At 35.6% G+C, this 18,391-nt stretch overlaps 1 protein-coding gene across 1 annotated transcript in view; it reads right to left on the bottom strand.

The window, feature by feature from the left end:
• LOC138324185 (uncharacterized) overlaps positions 1-18,391 on the bottom strand; it is a 145,774-nt gene that overhangs the window by 78,206 nt on the left and 49,177 nt on the right. The window contains exons 55-81 of the mRNA XM_069269265.1: positions 17,081-17,272; positions 15,939-16,070; positions 15,021-15,206; positions 14,680-14,811; positions 14,155-14,328; positions 11,574-11,702; positions 10,281-10,469; positions 10,020-10,145; positions 9,602-9,787; positions 9,335-9,457; positions 8,149-8,331; positions 7,818-7,946; positions 7,271-7,459; positions 7,005-7,139; positions 6,576-6,755; positions 6,156-6,296; positions 5,660-5,854; positions 5,163-5,291; positions 4,704-4,889; positions 4,297-4,428; positions 3,684-3,878; positions 3,096-3,233; positions 2,549-2,734; positions 1,341-1,478; positions 1,028-1,219; positions 498-629; positions 92-277 (exon numbers count right to left, since the gene is read on the bottom strand). Of these exons, the coding sequence (XP_069125366.1) occupies positions 92-277; positions 498-629; positions 1,028-1,219; positions 1,341-1,478; positions 2,549-2,734; positions 3,096-3,233; positions 3,684-3,878; positions 4,297-4,428; positions 4,704-4,889; positions 5,163-5,291; positions 5,660-5,854; positions 6,156-6,296; positions 6,576-6,755; positions 7,005-7,139; positions 7,271-7,459; positions 7,818-7,946; positions 8,149-8,331; positions 9,335-9,457; positions 9,602-9,787; positions 10,020-10,145; positions 10,281-10,469; positions 11,574-11,702; positions 14,155-14,328; positions 14,680-14,811; positions 15,021-15,206; positions 15,939-16,070; positions 17,081-17,272 (4,335 nt within the window). The remainder of the gene's footprint in view (positions 1-91; positions 278-497; positions 630-1,027; positions 1,220-1,340; positions 1,479-2,548; positions 2,735-3,095; positions 3,234-3,683; positions 3,879-4,296; positions 4,429-4,703; positions 4,890-5,162; positions 5,292-5,659; positions 5,855-6,155; positions 6,297-6,575; positions 6,756-7,004; positions 7,140-7,270; positions 7,460-7,817; positions 7,947-8,148; positions 8,332-9,334; positions 9,458-9,601; positions 9,788-10,019; positions 10,146-10,280; positions 10,470-11,573; positions 11,703-14,154; positions 14,329-14,679; positions 14,812-15,020; positions 15,207-15,938; positions 16,071-17,080; positions 17,273-18,391) is intronic.

The following is an 18,391-nucleotide window of genomic DNA, read 5'->3' as shown; positions in this document are numbered from 1 at the left end:
CTTATTATATGTCTCGTTATATCATGTTCAAATGACAAATTAAAGGCATGTAAAATGGACAATAATTTGAATTGTCTTCAGAACTCCATACCTTTGTGTCAGCGTCCGAGGCAATCACTGTCTCTACAACACTCTCGTACGGATGGGTTTCTAGAATTGTCACTTCATAGTTAACAGGTGCAAACACAGGGTTGTTTATGTTACGACGCACATTGACAAGTAGAGTGCTTATTGCTGTCTTGGCAGGAGAGCCTCCATCTTGAGCAAGGACGCGCAACTGTGAAATAGATGAAAATGTTACCATCCACAACAGACTTGTCAAATTTGTAAGGAACTTTTTATTTCTTTTTGTATTCATTTTTATGACAATTACCTAGTAAAAAGTAAATTCTGAGAAACTTTTGTTTACCTCAATATAGATTTAGGATCGGCATGAGATCGATCTTACCCGGTATAAAGTAAGTCAATATAGAAGGATAACAGTGATGGGGACTTACCCTGTAGAAAGTATTAGCAGTGCTCAGGATGGATTGACTAACGGTGACGATACCAGTGGAAGCATTGATGGCAAAGAACTGAGTGGCAGTGTCATCCCCAATCAAGGAATGACTGATAGTATTGAATGGAGCCTGAAATATATACAATATAAATCTTTTATTAGATCAATATGTGGTAGAATAGGAAACCAACAAATAATCCAATCCATCTTTATCTTAATGAAGCTGGTGCTATGGTGCTATGGAGATGCACAGGTGATAATACCAAAACACATTTACCACAAATCACTCTTCTTCTCCAAACCCTTGATAGAAGAACATTTATTGATCAAGCCAATTCTCAGAGAAATTATCAAGTGACTGTTTAAGTTCATCAAAAATTACGTTATATCCAATCATATTCATAAAGACAATAACATCAATAATTAAGCCAATGAAAATACTTTTTATAAGCAGCAAAAATGACTCCTCAATCAATTTAATAAGCACGGTGAGACAAACTTGAGAAATATAAATTGTAGATAACTCACAATAAGATCAGCATCAGAAGTAGAAACGTCATAAACAACGGCTCCCACGGCGATATCCTCGGACACTCCGGGCGTCAGTTCTATGGGCAGATTTTCAAAGACAGGTGGGTTCTGATTACGGTCCACATCAATCGTGACAAGGGCTGTGCTTTCTAAAAATGGAGTGCCTTGGTCACGGGCTCGCACTGTCATCTGCCAACAAAAATAGTTATAGAGCGTCACAGGATTCTCAGCTGACCAAGAAGTAGAATACTCAATAAAGTTAAATAAAATAGAAATAAGAAATAAAATTTATATCAATAGACAGAATTACCTCAAAGCGATTGCTCTGGCAGTTGGACGTGAGGAGGGAACGACGAAGGGTAATATCCCCAGTCACAGAGTTTATGTAGAAACACTCGAGGTCTTCTGGACCAGCCGTTATAGTGTACTCCACAACATTGTTAGGGGCCTGTAACCAAAAACAATTGTTAGTCATTTCCATCAATAAATTCTGATGTCACAAGTTCTTTATGTTAGTCTGATATCATATACATCAATAAATACTGATGTCACAAGTTCTTTATGTTAGTCTGATATATCATATACATCAATAAATACTGATGTCACAAGTTCTTTATGTTAGTCTGATATCATATACATCAATAAATACTGATGTCACAAGTTCTTTATGTTAGTCTGATATCATATACATCAATAAATACTGATGTCACAAGTTCTTTATGTTAGTCTGATATCATATACATCAATAAATACTGATGTCACAAGTTCTTTATGTTAGTCTGATATCATATACATCAATAAATACTGATGTCACAAGTTCTTTATGTTAGTCTGATATCATATACATCAATAAATACTGATGTCACAAGTTCTTTATGTTAGTCTGATATCATATACATCAATAAATACTGATGTCACAAGTTCTTTATGTTAGTCTGATATCATATACATCAATAAATCTGAAATTCTGTCTGTCACAGAGTCTTTTTGTTATCTATTATATTCAGATCACAAGTTCTTTATGTTAGTCTGATATCATATACATCAATAAATACTGATGTCACAAGTTCTTTATGTTAGTCTGATATCATATACATCAATAAAATACGAAGTTCTTTATGTCATATACATCAATAAATACTGATGTCAGTTCTTTATGTTAGTCTGATATCATATACATCAATAAATACTGATGTCACAAGTTCTTTATGTTAGTCTGATATCATATACATCAATAAATACTGATGTCACAAGTTCTTTATGTTAGTCTGGTATCATATACATCAATAAATACTGATGTCACAAGTTCTTTATGTTAGTCTGATATCATATACATCAATAAATACTGATGTCACAAGTTCTTTAAACTTCAAGTCTCATTATTATAATACTATCTTACTCCCTCAACTGTAGAGTTTTACTTCCATTATTTTGGCAAACACTGATATCTTAAGGATTTTTAAACATTATTAATATGTGGTGACTTATTTGATAAATGAATCGTAGCAATGGGCTTACCAGAAGGTCAGCATCTGGAGCGTAAACACGCAGTATGGATTCCCCGAGGACGTTGGTCTCCTTGATCCTTCGGTAGTAGCTGGTTTCATTAAAGGTGGGACGAGCAAAATTGTTTCGTACAGCAACTCTCGCCAGGGTAGTGTTTGTACGTGGTGGAGTTCCTTGATCCGATACTTGGATACGTAACTGCAAAAACATGCAAGAATGTAATTACATTACATGTTAAAAATTTAAGATATCTTACTAAGGTAAAAGGCTGACTTATATTGAACTATGTAGAGCTAGTTGATCTGACATATCATTGTGACTTACATTGAACTCTGTAGAGCTAGTTGATGTGACATATCATTGTGACTTACATTGAACTCTGTAGAGCTAGTTGATGTGACATATCATTGTGACTTACATTGAACTATGTAGAGCTAGTTGATGAGACATATCATTGTGACTTACATTGAACTCTGTAGAGCTAGTTGATCTGACATATCATTGTGACTTACATTGAACTCTGTAGAGCTAGTTGATGTGACATATCATTGTGACTTACATTGAACTCGGTAGAACTGGTGGATGTGAGAACAGATCTCACTGTGACCCGACCAGTTGTTTCCCCAATGCTGAAGAAAGATGGAGCATCATCATCTCCCTGGAGCGAGTACGTCAGTTGGTAGTACGGACCTGCCAGCTATAAACAAAATACAGAATATCATCAAAATCAGGCAAAATATTTACTGAAGTCATCAAAATCAGCCAAAGATATTTACAGAAATCATCAAAATCAGGTAAAATATTTACTGAAATCATCAAAATCAGGCAAAATATTTACTGAAGTCATCAAAATCAGCCAAAGATATTTACTGAAATCATCAAAATCAGGCAAAGATGTTTACAGAAATCATCAAAATCAGGTAAAATATTTACTGAAATCATCAAAATCATGCAAAATATTTACTGAAATCATCAAAATCAGGCAGATATTTACTGAAATTTCAAATTCAACAAGCACACTGAAGTATTTCTACAAACTACATGTCTCGTACTGGTGCATGCGAGATATGCAATGACTAATCAAATACAAAAGCAACCATGACTCTCTGACTTTCTAATCCTTGGTATGGTAAACTTGTTAACTTACCGGAGCTTTACTTGAGTCACTATCCGCCGCTGTCACTGTAAACAACAGGTCCCCTACTTGAACACTTTGTTGTAAATCAGCAATGTAAGGGTCGTTCATGAAATATGGATCATAGTCGTTGCGAAGGATGTTGATGGTGAGGGTTAAGGTATTGGTGCCGATGAGGCCACCTCCATCAGTTACTGTCACTATAGCCTAAAAATATAGAATATCTCAGGTCAGTTACCGTCACTATAGCCTAAAAATATAGAATATCTCAGGTCAGTTACCGTCACTATAGCCTAAAAATATAGAATATCTCAGGTCAGTTACTGTCACGATAGCCTAAAAATATACAATATCTCAGGTCAGTTACCGTCACGATAGCCTAAAAATATAGAATATCTCAGGTCAGTTACCGTCACGATAGCCTAAAAGTATAGAATATCTCAGAAAATTTAGTTGCTGCAGTAAATGGATTGCATTGTATGTATGTATCAAAATAAATCCCTGACATTGAAAACAGCTTATATTACTTAAAATCAGTTATTTTGTCAAAACTTTCCACCTCTGCTATTAAAATTAAATTATTTGAAAAATGGTGAAAAGTCATCAACATTAATTTGGTACTTACAGTGAATGTATTCTTAGGCTGGTTTACAAGGGATCTCTTCACATAGAGAGCATCAGCCGCCTCATTGACAGCAAAGTACGTGTTGATGTCAGCATCTCCAGTAAGACTGAACGACATCTCATTGTATGGGGACTACAAGATCAAATACATTTCATTAGAATCATTACAATCATAAATGGAAAATCATTTGACAAAAAGATAAACAAATCTCAACATACTGAAAAACATTTATGTACAATATTGAAAATCATTCAAATGTTCATAACATCATTGTAAACACTTCTAAACATAATGAAAATGTTCACACTGCTAGATAAATGATCGGCTATAGAAGGACTGAAGCTCTAACACTTTCCCAAAAACCCTTGGATCTGCCCTGTAGCCATACTACTATTTGATGTACTTACTTGTTCATCTGTGTCGAGGGCTGGGAAGTTAAAGATGGTATCACCCAGACTCTGAGACTCTAGGATGGTGATGGTGTTGGTGAACACAGTGAACGTAGGAGTGATTAAATTCCTGTTGATGGTGACCGTGACGGTACAGATGTCGTACAGCTGTGGGAATCCACCATCGATGGCCTGTACCTGGACCTGTAATCATATTTGTTGGACTTTATAGCCTGAATATGTGATATAGTCAGTTAAAAAATTCGGGTAAATTTATCAAATTCATACACATATTTTTCTCAACAATAGTATATAATGGTTTATCATTTGATAATTATTGCTAATTTCTAAACAGAAATCATATCAGTCAAGTTTCATTTCTGCTAATAGTTTGGCCACATATCTGCATACTGTCAGAAGATAATGCTACTCAAGACTACACAAGTGAGAGCTGCTGGATGTAAAGTGTATAGTTACCTTGTATTGGTCGAGAGTAGCAGCTGACAGTGGTACACGTGCACTGATCAGACCGTTGGAGTTTACAGTGAACAATGTCTGAGTGGTGATGTCGCCAATGATACTGTAGGATACTGTATTGTAGGAAGCCTACACAAATCAAGTAGTACATTAATTATTAAAGATATGTATTCTGCTATCTCAAATTCAGATCTAAAATACTTAAATGATCAATCGCGGCATTTTGACACCTGAAAACTGCATCATAACAGCACAGTACTTATAAAATTAGATTTATATCAAAGTAATATAATAAAATAACAATAAAGCAAACAATATCTTCTGCATAAAAAATATCACCAAGACCTACATATGTTAATAGTGAAGGAAATCTAAAACAAAGAACACCAAGAATAAAGAATAGATAAAAGAGTGAAAAAATATGAAACAACTGAAAGTCTCTCTTTATGTGGATGAAACCCTACTGAGAATGAGTTGAGAGGTAGTCGTTTACATACATCAGTATCAGAGTCTGTTACATTCACTCTGTCGAAGACAGTCTCTCCAGCCAGAGCCCTGTAGCTGATGGAGGCAGTGTAAGGCTCGCCTTGACAGATAGGAGGGTTCACATTTCTCTTCACTGTTATAGTAACTGTAGCTGTAACTAGAGACTGCAGACTGGGGCTTCCACCATCCACAGCCGTCACTCGCATCTACAAATAGGAGGAACAAACATGACAAATATATTTATAAACATGACAAATAAGTCAGAGACATTCCAAAAGAGTAAAATACAAAGATGACATGGAGATTAAGTACACTGACATCTTACAGATGCTACAAGCATTGACCTTACTACTAGTGGACAGGAAGATTATCAATTAGTCATACAATGTTTTAATAAGGGATCAAAACATTTCATTGAAGTCACAAAATAACTTTGATAAGAATTGTGTTTCAAAATATTTTTTTTCATTCCACTTTTTTTGTTTCCTTTAGGAAATTTCTACTTACAATGTATACCCGGTTGTCTGAGGCGTCCATGTAGAGCGGTGTCCTCACCCCAATCACACCAGTCGACTCATCGATTTGGAAATAAGTCAAGCTGTTACCGCTTACATCAGCCATGTCAAATGTGATGGTGTTGTAAGGAGCCTGAAAATACAAGTAATAACTCGCATCAATTTCTCCATTCTGGTTCCTCTTAGTTATTTTTAGTGCTGCTTTTTTTCTTCAAATTGATTATTCAATTAATGGTGCTTAGAAGGCAAATGATGATCAAAACAGCCAGTTTACATATAGGGTTAATTTATGTGTGCAAATTTCCTTCATATGTGATGCTCCTTAACTGAAAAGATAAATAGAAAATAAGATGAATAGTCAAGTAAATCTGTATTACTGTTGCAGTGAAGATACAGTAATAGGATAACTTACAAATTTATCGGCATCTGTTGCTGGGACAGTAATGACATCAATGCCGTGAGTCTCTGAGATCTCCGTACTGTAATCGGGGGATGGAATGACTGGGCGATGGAGGTTACGGTTCACATCCACACGGACGGTGGCAGTCGCACTCCTTGGTGGGGAGCCACCATCCCTGGCAACAACACGGCCCTGAAGTACACAAGCATATGACCAGTCATTGTTTTAGTGTATCTAAAGATAACCAGCACCTTGCTTAATTCAAACATTCAACTCAATGAACTTTAAAGCTAAAAAAACATTTGCAATTGTATCAATCAACAATGAGATAAACAAGAGAACAATCTACAAATGCCCTGAATGACAGATTTTGATTAAGTCCTGTTTTTATCAGACAGAGTATAACATAATTAAACAGAGTTGTCATTAACTTAACATTACCTGATAGAAAGGAACATTGACAAGGTCAAGAGCACTGATCAGAGTTATCTCCCCTGTTGTTGAGTTGAGACGGAACAGCGAACCAAAGTTTTCATCACCAATCAGAGAGTAAGTGATACGTCCAAATTCAGGCGGCTAAAATAAACGAAATCATTGAAAAATCATTCAGTTATTTATTACTGTTTACTTTTCACTATTGAAATAGCAATGAAAATGAAAACGAATATAAATGTTTTTGATACTGAACAGATACTGTGATAACTTACACTGGTATCGGCGTCTGTAGCAGCCACTTGGACAATACTTGTTCCTACAGTGGCATTCTCGTTGACAGTCCTAAGGTAGTTACCAGCAAACAATGGCGAGTTAGCGTTCCTTAGGATGGTTATAGAGGCAGTGGCAAGGTTAGTTCCTGAGTTGGATGGCACACCATCATCAACAACTTGGAAGGTGAGCTACAAAAACAGTTTAGTATTTACTCAGACATCTTAGACAAGGTATTACTGTTAATGGACTTTAGCACAAGCAATCTTGTTAGCACAATGATGAATTTGGCAAATCACCATTATAGCTATTTAAAATGTATAACGAAAATACAAGGAGCCGCAAAACGTGGCATTATCCCAAGCGCCCTGCAGTTGGTATAAAAATCCAAATACATCTAGGTCAAAGTAACAATTATTCAAGTATAACTTTAAATGTATCTGAGTATTGTAAAACTGAAAAAAAATAAGCAGGTAAGAAAAAGAAACTGTAACTGTTTCACAATTCATGTAAAATAAATTTATTAGTAAAACATGAAACTATAAATACCTGGTAGTTGTTGTTGGTAGAACCACTCAGCTGTGACCGTACCGTTACCAGACCCGAGTTTGAATTCACGGAGAAAAAGTCAGGTCCATTACTTGGATTAGAATTGATCAGGGAATAACTCAGGGCATGCTGTTAAAATAAAACAATAATTCACAGTTTTAAAATAAACAATGCTAAATCAGAAATTCTTAATACACTTATTTTTTCATCCAAGCATGTTTAAATAACATAACCTTTAAACCAAAGTAATAAAAATGGTTAAATGAAATAAAATTGTTAAAATATTTGGGGCTTACACGTTACTTGAGAAGAAAAAATTAGGTGAACTTACTCCATCAGCATCAGAAGCTTGGAGCTGAATGAGGCTGACACCAAGGGGGTACTCTTCACTGATCTGGCGCACATAACTGGCCTGGGTGAAGGTGGGAGCATTGGGATTTTGATTGATGGTAATAGTGATATTGGTAGTGGCAGTGTCAGCAGGGTAGTCACTGTCGTAAGCTATCAATCCAAGCTGTCAACATAGAAATGAGGTCAACATACAACAACAAAAATCTAATGCAAAAATTAAAGATAGAAATCAGGTAAAAATAGCAAAAATTTATTGCAAAAACTCAAAAACCAATGTACACAGTAAATCTGTTTGACAGTTTTATATGTACAATATACTGTTTTATATGTACGATGTATTGTTTTATGTGTACAATGTATTGTTTTATATGTACAATGTATTGTTTTCATTTGGTTAAATTTATCAAAAACCTGGACCAATATACATGTATCTACTTAGCACATAACTTTCTGATGACTTACCGTGTAGGAACCTGAAATTTCTGATGACTTACCATGTAGGAACCTGAACTTTCTGATGACTTACCGTGTAGGAACCTGAACTTTCTGATGACTTACTGTGTAGGAACCTGAACTTTCTGATGACTTACCGTGTAGGAACCTGAACTTTCTGATGACTTACCGTGTAGGAACCTGAACTTTCTGATGACTTACTGTGTAGGAACCTGAACTTTCTGATGACTTACCGTGTAGGAACCTGAACTTTCTGATGACTTACCGTGTAGGAACCTGAACTTTCTGATGACTTACCGTGTAGGAACCTGAACTTTTTGATGACTTACCGTGTAGGTACCTGAACTTTCTGATGACTTACCGTGTAGGAACCTGAACTTTTTGATGACTTACCGTGTAGGTACCTGAACTTTCTGATGACTTACCGTGTAGGAACCTGAACTTTTTGATGACTTACCGTGTAGGAACCTGAACTTTCTGATGACTTACCGTGTAGGAACCTGAACTTTCTGATGACTTACTGTGTAGGAACCTGAACTTTCTGATGACTTACCGTGTAAGAACCTGAACTTTCTGATGACTTACCGTGTAAGAACCTGAACTTTCTGATGACTTACCGTGTAGGAACCTGAACTTTCTGATGACTTACCGTATAGGAACCTGAACATTTTGTTGACTTACCGTGTAGGAACCTGAACTTTCTGATGACTTACCGTGTAGGAACCTGCATTATCCTGTGCAATGCTGGAGCGTAGACTGATGCTACCAGAAGTGGAACCAATTTGGAAAAACTGAGGTCCAGAGTAGTACCCATTGATTTCATATGTCATCGCACCCTAAAATATGCAAAAATAGTCATTGATAATACCCATTAATGTTCCCTGAGATATGTAAAAGTGGTCATTTAAATGGTCCTGATTACCCAAAATAAAATACTAAGATCTGTTGATCACCACTGAGTATTAGGTGAAGGCCCTTACCGTTAAGTCGTTGTCGGTCGCCTGGACAGTGTAGATAGCTACATTAGTGGCCTGATTATAGTTGATACCAGTACTATATGGAGGGTTAACAAACACCGGCGAGTCTGTGTTCCGTGTTACAGATATTCTCACTGTAGCATCATCAGTCTTCTCCGGGCTCGACTGGTCACTCACACGAACATCAAACTAGAAAATAAATAATCAACGAATGGCTGGAGCAAAACATTTAGTCATTGCCAGGACAATCTTTTACCTAATTACATTATCCCGAAGCATGTTTACCTAGTTAACCTATTATCAATGAAATCTTTTACCTAGTTCTATTACCAATGAAATCTTTTACTTAGTTAACCTATTATCGATGATTTTTTTTACCTAGTTAACCTATCATCCATGAAAACTTTTACAGGAATATTACCTGGAAAACTGGGACGGTGTTTGTGGTGAACAGAGATTTGAGGCTGATGCTGCCGTCAGCTGGTCCCAGGTAAAACTGATCTGTTAACTGTGCTGTTGGGTTCACCATGCTGTACAGTAACACATCCTAGTAAACAAACAATCAAATGAATAGGATGTATAGATCATGTTATAATGTAAACAAAATTCATCATCCCAACTTCTTAAATCGATACAGCGTTTCCAGAATTAAAACATACTACCGGAATATCTTGTGATTTACCTGTGTGTCGAGATCTGTGGCGAAGAGTTGTACCAGTATAGAGCCTAGCTGGCTCTGGTCACTGACAGTGGCCGTGTACAGAGACTGGTTAAACCGCGGCGGGTTCTCATTCCTGGTCACTGTGACAATAACATCTACAGTGGCTGTCTGCTGTCCGTTGGGGAAGGTTTTAGTCGCCATCACTCTCACCTAATACACACAAATACACATTACTTGGTTTGATCCATATTTCTATATTTATCTAAAACAAACCACAGTAGACATCATTTTCTCAGACATCCTTAACAAATGATAACTATTGTCTCTTTTCTAATCATCATCTTCTATAAATCATTGTCTCTTTTCTAATCATCATCTTCTATAAATCACTGTCTCTTTTCTAATCATCATCTTCTATAAATCATTGTCTCTTTTCTAATCATCATCTTCTATAAATCATTGTCTCTTTTCTAATCATCATCTTCTATAAATCACTGTCTCTTTTCTAATCATCATCTTCTATAAATCATTGTCTCTTTTCATCATCATCTTCTATAAATCATTGTCTCTTTTCTAATCATCATCTCTTTTCTAATAATCTCTAAATCATCTCTTTTCTAATCATCATCTTCTATAAATCATTGTCTCTTTTCTAATCATCATCTTCTATAAATCATTGTCTCTTTTCTAATCATCATCTTCTATAAATCATTGTCTCTTTTCTAATCATCATCTTCTATAAATCATTGTCTCTTTTCTAATCATCATCTTCTATAAATCATTGTCTCTTTTCTAATCATCATCTTCTATAAATCATTGTCTCTTTTCTAATCATCATCTTCTATAAATCATTGTCTCTTTTCTATAATCATCATCTTCTATAAATCACTGTCTCTTTTCTAATCATCATCTTCTATAAATCATTGTCTCTTTTCTAATCATCATCTTCTATAAATCATTGTCTCTTTTCTAATCATCATCTTCTATATAAATCATTGTCTCTTTTCTAATCATCATCTTCTATAAATCACTGTCTCTTTTCTAATCATCATCTTCTATAAATCACTGTCTCTTTTCTAATCATCATCTTCTATAAATCATTGTCTCTTTTCTAATCATCATCTTCTATAAATCACTGTCTCTTTTCTCATAATCATCTTCTATAAGTCATGTTTCATTATAAGGCGAATTAGACACCTGGTTTATTATAAGGTCATCCAAAAAGGAATCTTCATATTAAATGGATCAATTTCAAGGTGGTTATAATGGCATATTTGAAAAGCAAATCAATAAAAATGTGTCAATGTTACATACTGTGAACTGTGAGCGTTTGATGACATCGGCTGTCAAAGCTTGTGATAATGTTATTTGTCCAGACGTAGAATCAACTTCAAAGAAATCTGGTGCATCACTCAGTCCAACAATAGTATAAACAATGCCAGGCTGTAATAAACAAAAAACTGTTATCAACATACTCAACAAGGAATATCACCTAACAAAGGTTTGGGTTGTATACTAAACAAGGTATATCACCTAACTTAGGTTTGGGTTACATACTAAACAAGGTATATCACCTAACTTAGGTTTGGGTTACATACCAAACAAGGAATATCACCTAACAAAGGTTTGGGTTGTATACTAAACAAGGTATATCACCTAACTTAGGTTTGGGTTACATACTAAACAAGGAATATCACCTAACTTAGGTTTGGGTTACATACTAAACAAGGAATATCACCTAACTTAGGTTTGGGTTACATACCAAACAAGGAATATCACCTAACTTAGGTTTGGGTTACATACTAAACAAGGTATATCACCTAACTTAGGTTTGGGTTACATACTAAACAAGGAATATCACCTAACAAAGGTTTGGGTTGTATACTAAACAAGGTATATCACCTAACTTAGGTTTGGGTTACATACTAAACAAGGAATATCACCTAACTTAGGTTTGGGTTACATACTAAACAAGGAATATCCAATTAAGAAGCCCTACTTCCTGATTAATGGGAGGAGAATAAGAAGCCCTACTTCCCCTTGAATTAATGGGAGGAGAATTAAGAAGCCCTACTTACCCCTGGAATTAATGGGAGAGAATTAAGAAGCCCTACTTACCCCTGGAATTAATGGGAGGAGAATTAAGAAGCCCTACTTACCCTGGAATTAATGGGAGATTAAGAAGCCCTACTTACCCCTGGAATTAATGGGAGAGAATTAAGAAGCCCTACTTACCCCTGGAATTAATGGGAGAAGAATTAAGAAGCCCTACTTACCCTGGAATTAAACCTTTAGATAAGGGAGAGAATTAAGAAGCCCTACTTACCCCTGGAATTAATGGGAGGAGAATTAAGAAGCCCTACTTACCCTGGAATTAATGGGAGAGAATTAAGAAGCCCTACTTACCCCTGGAATTAATGGAGGAGAATTAAGAAGCCCTACTTACCCCTGGAATTAATGGGAGGAGAATTAAGAAGCCCTACTTACCCCTGGAATTAATGGGAGGAGAATTAAGAAGCCCTACTTACCCCTGGAATTAATGGGAGGAGAATAAGAAGCCCTACTTACCCCTGGAATTAATGGGAGGAGAATTAAGAAGCCCTACTTACCCCTGGAATTAATGGGAGGAGAATTAAGAAGCCCTACTTACCCTGGAATTAATGAAGCCCTACTTACCCCTGGAATTAATGGGAGGAGAATTAAAGAAGCCCTACTTACCCCTGGAATTAATGGAGGAGAATTAAGAAGCCTATTACCCCTGGAATTAATGGAGGAGAATTAAGAAGCCCTACTTACCCCTGGAATTAATGGGAGGAGAATTAAGAAGCCCTACTTACCCCTGGAATTAATGGGAGGAGAATTAAGAAGCCCTACTTACCCCTGGAATTAATGGGAGGAGAATAAGAAGCCCTACTTACCCCTGGAATTAATGGGAGGAGAATTAAGAAGCCCTACTTACCCCTGGAATTAATGGGAGGAGAATTAAGAAGCCCTACTTACCCCTGGAATTAATGGGAGGAGAATAAAGAAGCCCTACTTACCCCTGGAATTAATGGGAGGAGAATTAAGAACCTACTTACCCCTGAATTAATGGGAGAGAATAAGAAGCCCTACTTACCCCTGAATTAATGGGAGGAGAATTAAGAAGCCCTACTTACCCCTGGAATTAATGGGAGGAGAATTAAGAAGCCCTACTTACCCCTGGAATTAATGGGAGGAGAATTAAGAAGCCCTACTTACCCCTGGAATTAATGGGAGGAGAATTAAGAAGCCCTACTTACCCCTGGAATTAATGGGAGGAGAATTAAGAAGCCCTACTTACCCCTGGAATTAATGGGAGGAGAATTAAGAAGCCCTACTTACCCCTGGAATTAATGGGAGGAGAATTAAGAAGCCCTACTTACCCCTGGAATTAATGGGAGGAGAATTAAGAAGCCCTACTTACCCCTGGAATTAATGGGAGGAGAATTAAGAAGCCCTACTTACCCCTGGAATTAATGGGAAGGAGATTAAGAAGCCTACTTACCCCTGGAATTAATGGGAGGAGAATTAAGAAGCCCTACTTACCCCTGGAATTAATGGGAAGGAGAATTAAGAAGCCCTACTTACCCCTGGAATTAATGATAGAGAATTAAGAAGCCCTACTTACCCCTGGAATTAATGGGAGGAGAATTAAGAAGCCCTACTTACCCCTGGAATTAATGGGAGGAGAATTAAGAAGCCCTACTTACCCCTGGAATTAATGGGAAGAGAATTAAGAAGCCCTACTTACCCCTGGAATTAATGGGAGGAGAATTAAGAAGCCCTACTTACCCCTGGAATTAATGGGAAGAGAATTAAGAAGCCCTACTTACCCCTGGAATTAATGATAGGAGAATAAAGAAGCCCTACTTACCCCTGGGTTCGCTGTTACTGTTTGTACCAGTGATGAGACAGCTGTATTTTCTGAGAGAGTCCTGAAATAACTGGGAGCAGTGAACTGAAGAGTGGGGTCTACCTCAACGTACACAGTTCCTGATACTGATGTGCTGAGGGATGGGTTGCCGTTATCATTGGCGGTGATCGTCAACTGCAAATAGACAAAGGTACAACTTATCATCAATACACACAATACAGACAGAGGTCAACTGTAATTCATAAACATGATGGTTCAATAGCATCATGGCCAGACTGATACCATTTCTCACAATTCTTTGTGAAAGTAATTCTTACCCTGAATGGACCGACACCAGTTCCCATAATTCTTTGTGAAAGTAATTCTTACCCTGAATGGACTGACACCAGTTCCCACAATTCTTTGTGAAAGTAATTCTTACCCTGAATGGACCGACACCAGTTCCCACAATTCTTTGTGAAAGTGATTCTTACCCTGAATGGACAGACACCAGTTCCCACAATGCTTTGTGAAAGTGATTCTTACCCTGAATGGACTGACACCAGTTCCCACAATGCTTTGTGAAAGTGTAACTTCACCAGTAGAGGGGTTCACGTAAAAGTATTGTGTTGCTGTAGCATCTCCTGTTAGTTCAAACGTAATCCTGTTGTTGGCATTCTATAATAAACAGGACAACTCCAAAATAAAAACAATCTAAACATTGAGTATAAGTTGATATTCATCTAGACTTGCAATAATAAGCCAACCTGAATATTTAAACTAGCTAGTCAAATTACCAGAAAATTGTTTTTCCTTTAACCTTTCACAAAACTAAATACAATATAATAAGACAGAATAACTGTAATCACAGAGAAAAGCTAACTTACGGGTGGGTCATCGTCTGTGGCAGACACGGTGAAAATGGCAATGCCTGTCCCAGTGGTTTCCAGAATCGACACATTATAGGATGGTAAATCAAATCTGGGGCTAAGCAGATTTCTAACCATATTGATAGTAACCAGAGATGTGGAGGTCAACGGGGGGCTGCCTCCATCTACAGCGTGTAACCTCAACTTTAAAATAAAAAGTCATCATATAAAACATCATCATATATACATACAGCGTGTAACCTCAACTTTAAAATAAAAAGTCATCATATAAAACATCATCATATATACATACAGCGTGTAATCTCAACTTTAAAATAAAAAGTCATCATATAAAACATCATCATATATACATACAGCGTGTAACCTCAACTTTAAAATAAAAAGTCATCATATAAAACATCATCATATATACATACAGCGTGTAACCTCAACTTTAAAATAAAAAGTCATCATATAAAACATCATCATATATACATACAGCGTGTAACCTCAACTTTAAAATAAAAAGTCATCATATAAAACATCATCATATATACATACAGCGTGTAACCTCAACTTTAAAATAAAAAGTCATCATATAAAACATCATCATATATACATACAGCGTGTAACCTCAACTTTAAAATAAAAAGTCATCATATAAAACATCATCATATATACATACAGCGTGTAACCTCAACTTTAAAATAAAAAGTCATCATATAAAACATCATCATATATACATACAGCGTGTAACCTCAACTTTAAAATAAAAAGTCATCATATAAAACATCATCATATATACATACATAACTTGTAATCTCAACTTTAATATAAAACATCATCATATTTATATATATAACTTGTAATCTCAACTTTACACATCTTAGTGAATATAACACTGTAACTGTACATGTCGTAGGAGACTATTATTACCTGGTACAACTCCCCAGAGTCGGCCTGCAGGTTAGCAGCTGATGTCACTCGGATGGTAGTACCATCAAGATAGAACAGTGAGGTGGTAATACCATCTCCAATGGTGTTCACAGTAAATGTATTAAATGGTGACTAGAAAGAAAATAAAACGTCATGGATTAGTTTTTTAATAACAATGGACTTGATACATATAATGTTAACATTCAATGGACTTAATACATATAATGTTAACATTCAATGGACTTAATACATATAATGTTAACATTCAATGGACTTGATACATATAATGTTAACATTCAATGGACTTAATACATATAATGTTAACATTCAATGGACTTAATACATATAATGTTAACATTCAATGGACTTGATACATATAATGTTAACATTCAATGGACTTAATACATATAATGTTAACATTCAATGGACATAATACATATAATGTTAACATTCAATGGACATAATACATATAATGTTAACATTCAATGGACTTAATACATATAATGTTAACATTCAATGGACTTAATACATATAATGTTAACATTCAATGGACTTGATACATATAATGTTAACATTCAATGGACATAATACATATAATGTTAACATTCAATGGACTTGATACATATAATGTTAACATTCAATGGACTTAATACATATAATGTTAACATTCAATGGACTTGATACATATAATGTTAACATTCAATGGACTTAATACATATAATGTTAACATTCAATGGACTTAATACATATAATGTTAACATTCAATGGACTTAATACATATAATGTTAACATTCAATGGACTTAATACATATAATGTTAACATTCAATGGACTTAATACATATAATGTTAACATTCAATGGACTTAATACATATAATGTTAACATTCAATGGACTTGATACATATAATGTTAACATTCAATGGACTTGATACATATAATGTTAACATTCAATGGACTTTGATGGAATCCTTTAGAAAGTCATGGGAGTGTTGAGAAAAGTAGATTATCACAAATCAAGAAAATAAACGTAAAAAGTAGGATATTTCATAAACACAAAAATCTAGGATATTGTAACGTTGAAGTGATGAGGCAAATACATTGTTTATATAGTTGTTGTGTTTTATAGATCTGGTCAGACTTACTCTAGTATCACTGTCTGACACAGATATACTGCCCAGGTTCTGGTTAATGACAGCATTTCGGTTCACATTGACGACATAGTTAGAATTACTGAAGGTTGGCACATTGAGATTTCTATGTACAGTCACTGTGACAGTAGCACTGTTGGTGGAGGCTTTAGATGGTGATCCAAGGTCATTAGCAGATACAATCACCTATAACACAGCAACATAAAACACATCACGTTCTATCCTAAAATTCCTCCAACAAGATTAACTCTTATGTGTTTTAGATTTACATAATACTAAAACAAAAACCTGACATCGTGGTCACATTAAGTTTGCAAAATCATGTAAAATATGGCATCACCATTTGATCTCTGAAATAAATGCCATAAATTATTGTTATTTTCATAACTCCAAAACAATGAAAACAACAGATGAAAATAAAGTTTAAATGCCTATGGCATATCAACAGATCAGAATGAAATGTACCTATGGCATATCAACAGATCAGAATGAAATGTACCTATGGCATATCAACAGATCAGAATGAAATGTACCTATGGCATATCAACAGATCAGAATGAAATGTACCTATGGCATATCAACAGATCAGAATGAAATGTACCTATGGCATATCAACAGATCAGAATGAAATGTACCTATGGCATATCAACAGATCAGAATGAAATGTACCTATGGCATATCAACAGATCAGAATGAAATGTACCTATGGCATATCAACAGATCAGAATGAAATGTACCTATGGCATATCAACAGATCAGAATGAAATGTACCTATGGCATATCAACAGATCAGAATGAAATGTACCTATGGCATATCAACAGATCAGAATGAAATGTACCTATGGCATATCAACAGATCAGAATGAAATGTACCTATGGCATATCAAACTATGATCAGAATCAGAATGAATGTACCTATGGCATATCACGATCAAATGAATGTACCTATGGCATCACAGTCAGAATGAAATGTACCTATGGCATATCAACAGATCAGAATGAAATGTACCTATGGCATATCAACAGATCAGAATGAAATGTACCTATGGCATATCAACAGATCAGAATGAAATGTACCTATGGCATATCAACAGATCAGAATGAAATGTACCTATGGCATATCAACAGATCAGAATGAAATGTACCTATGGCATATCAACAGATCAGAATGAAATGTACCTATGGCATATCAACAGATCAGAATGAAATGTACCTATGGCATATCAACAGATCAGAATGAAATGTACCTATGGCATATCAACAGATCAGAATGAAATGTACCTATGGCATATTGATATTGTAAGT

The sequence above is a fragment of the Argopecten irradians genome, chromosome 5 (genome assembly GCF_041381155.1).
Source record: "Argopecten irradians isolate NY chromosome 5, Ai_NY, whole genome shotgun sequence".
Lineage (NCBI taxonomy): Eukaryota > Metazoa > Mollusca > Bivalvia > Pectinida > Pectinidae > Argopecten > Argopecten irradians.
This window is presented reverse-complemented; position numbering and strand designations above follow the sequence as displayed.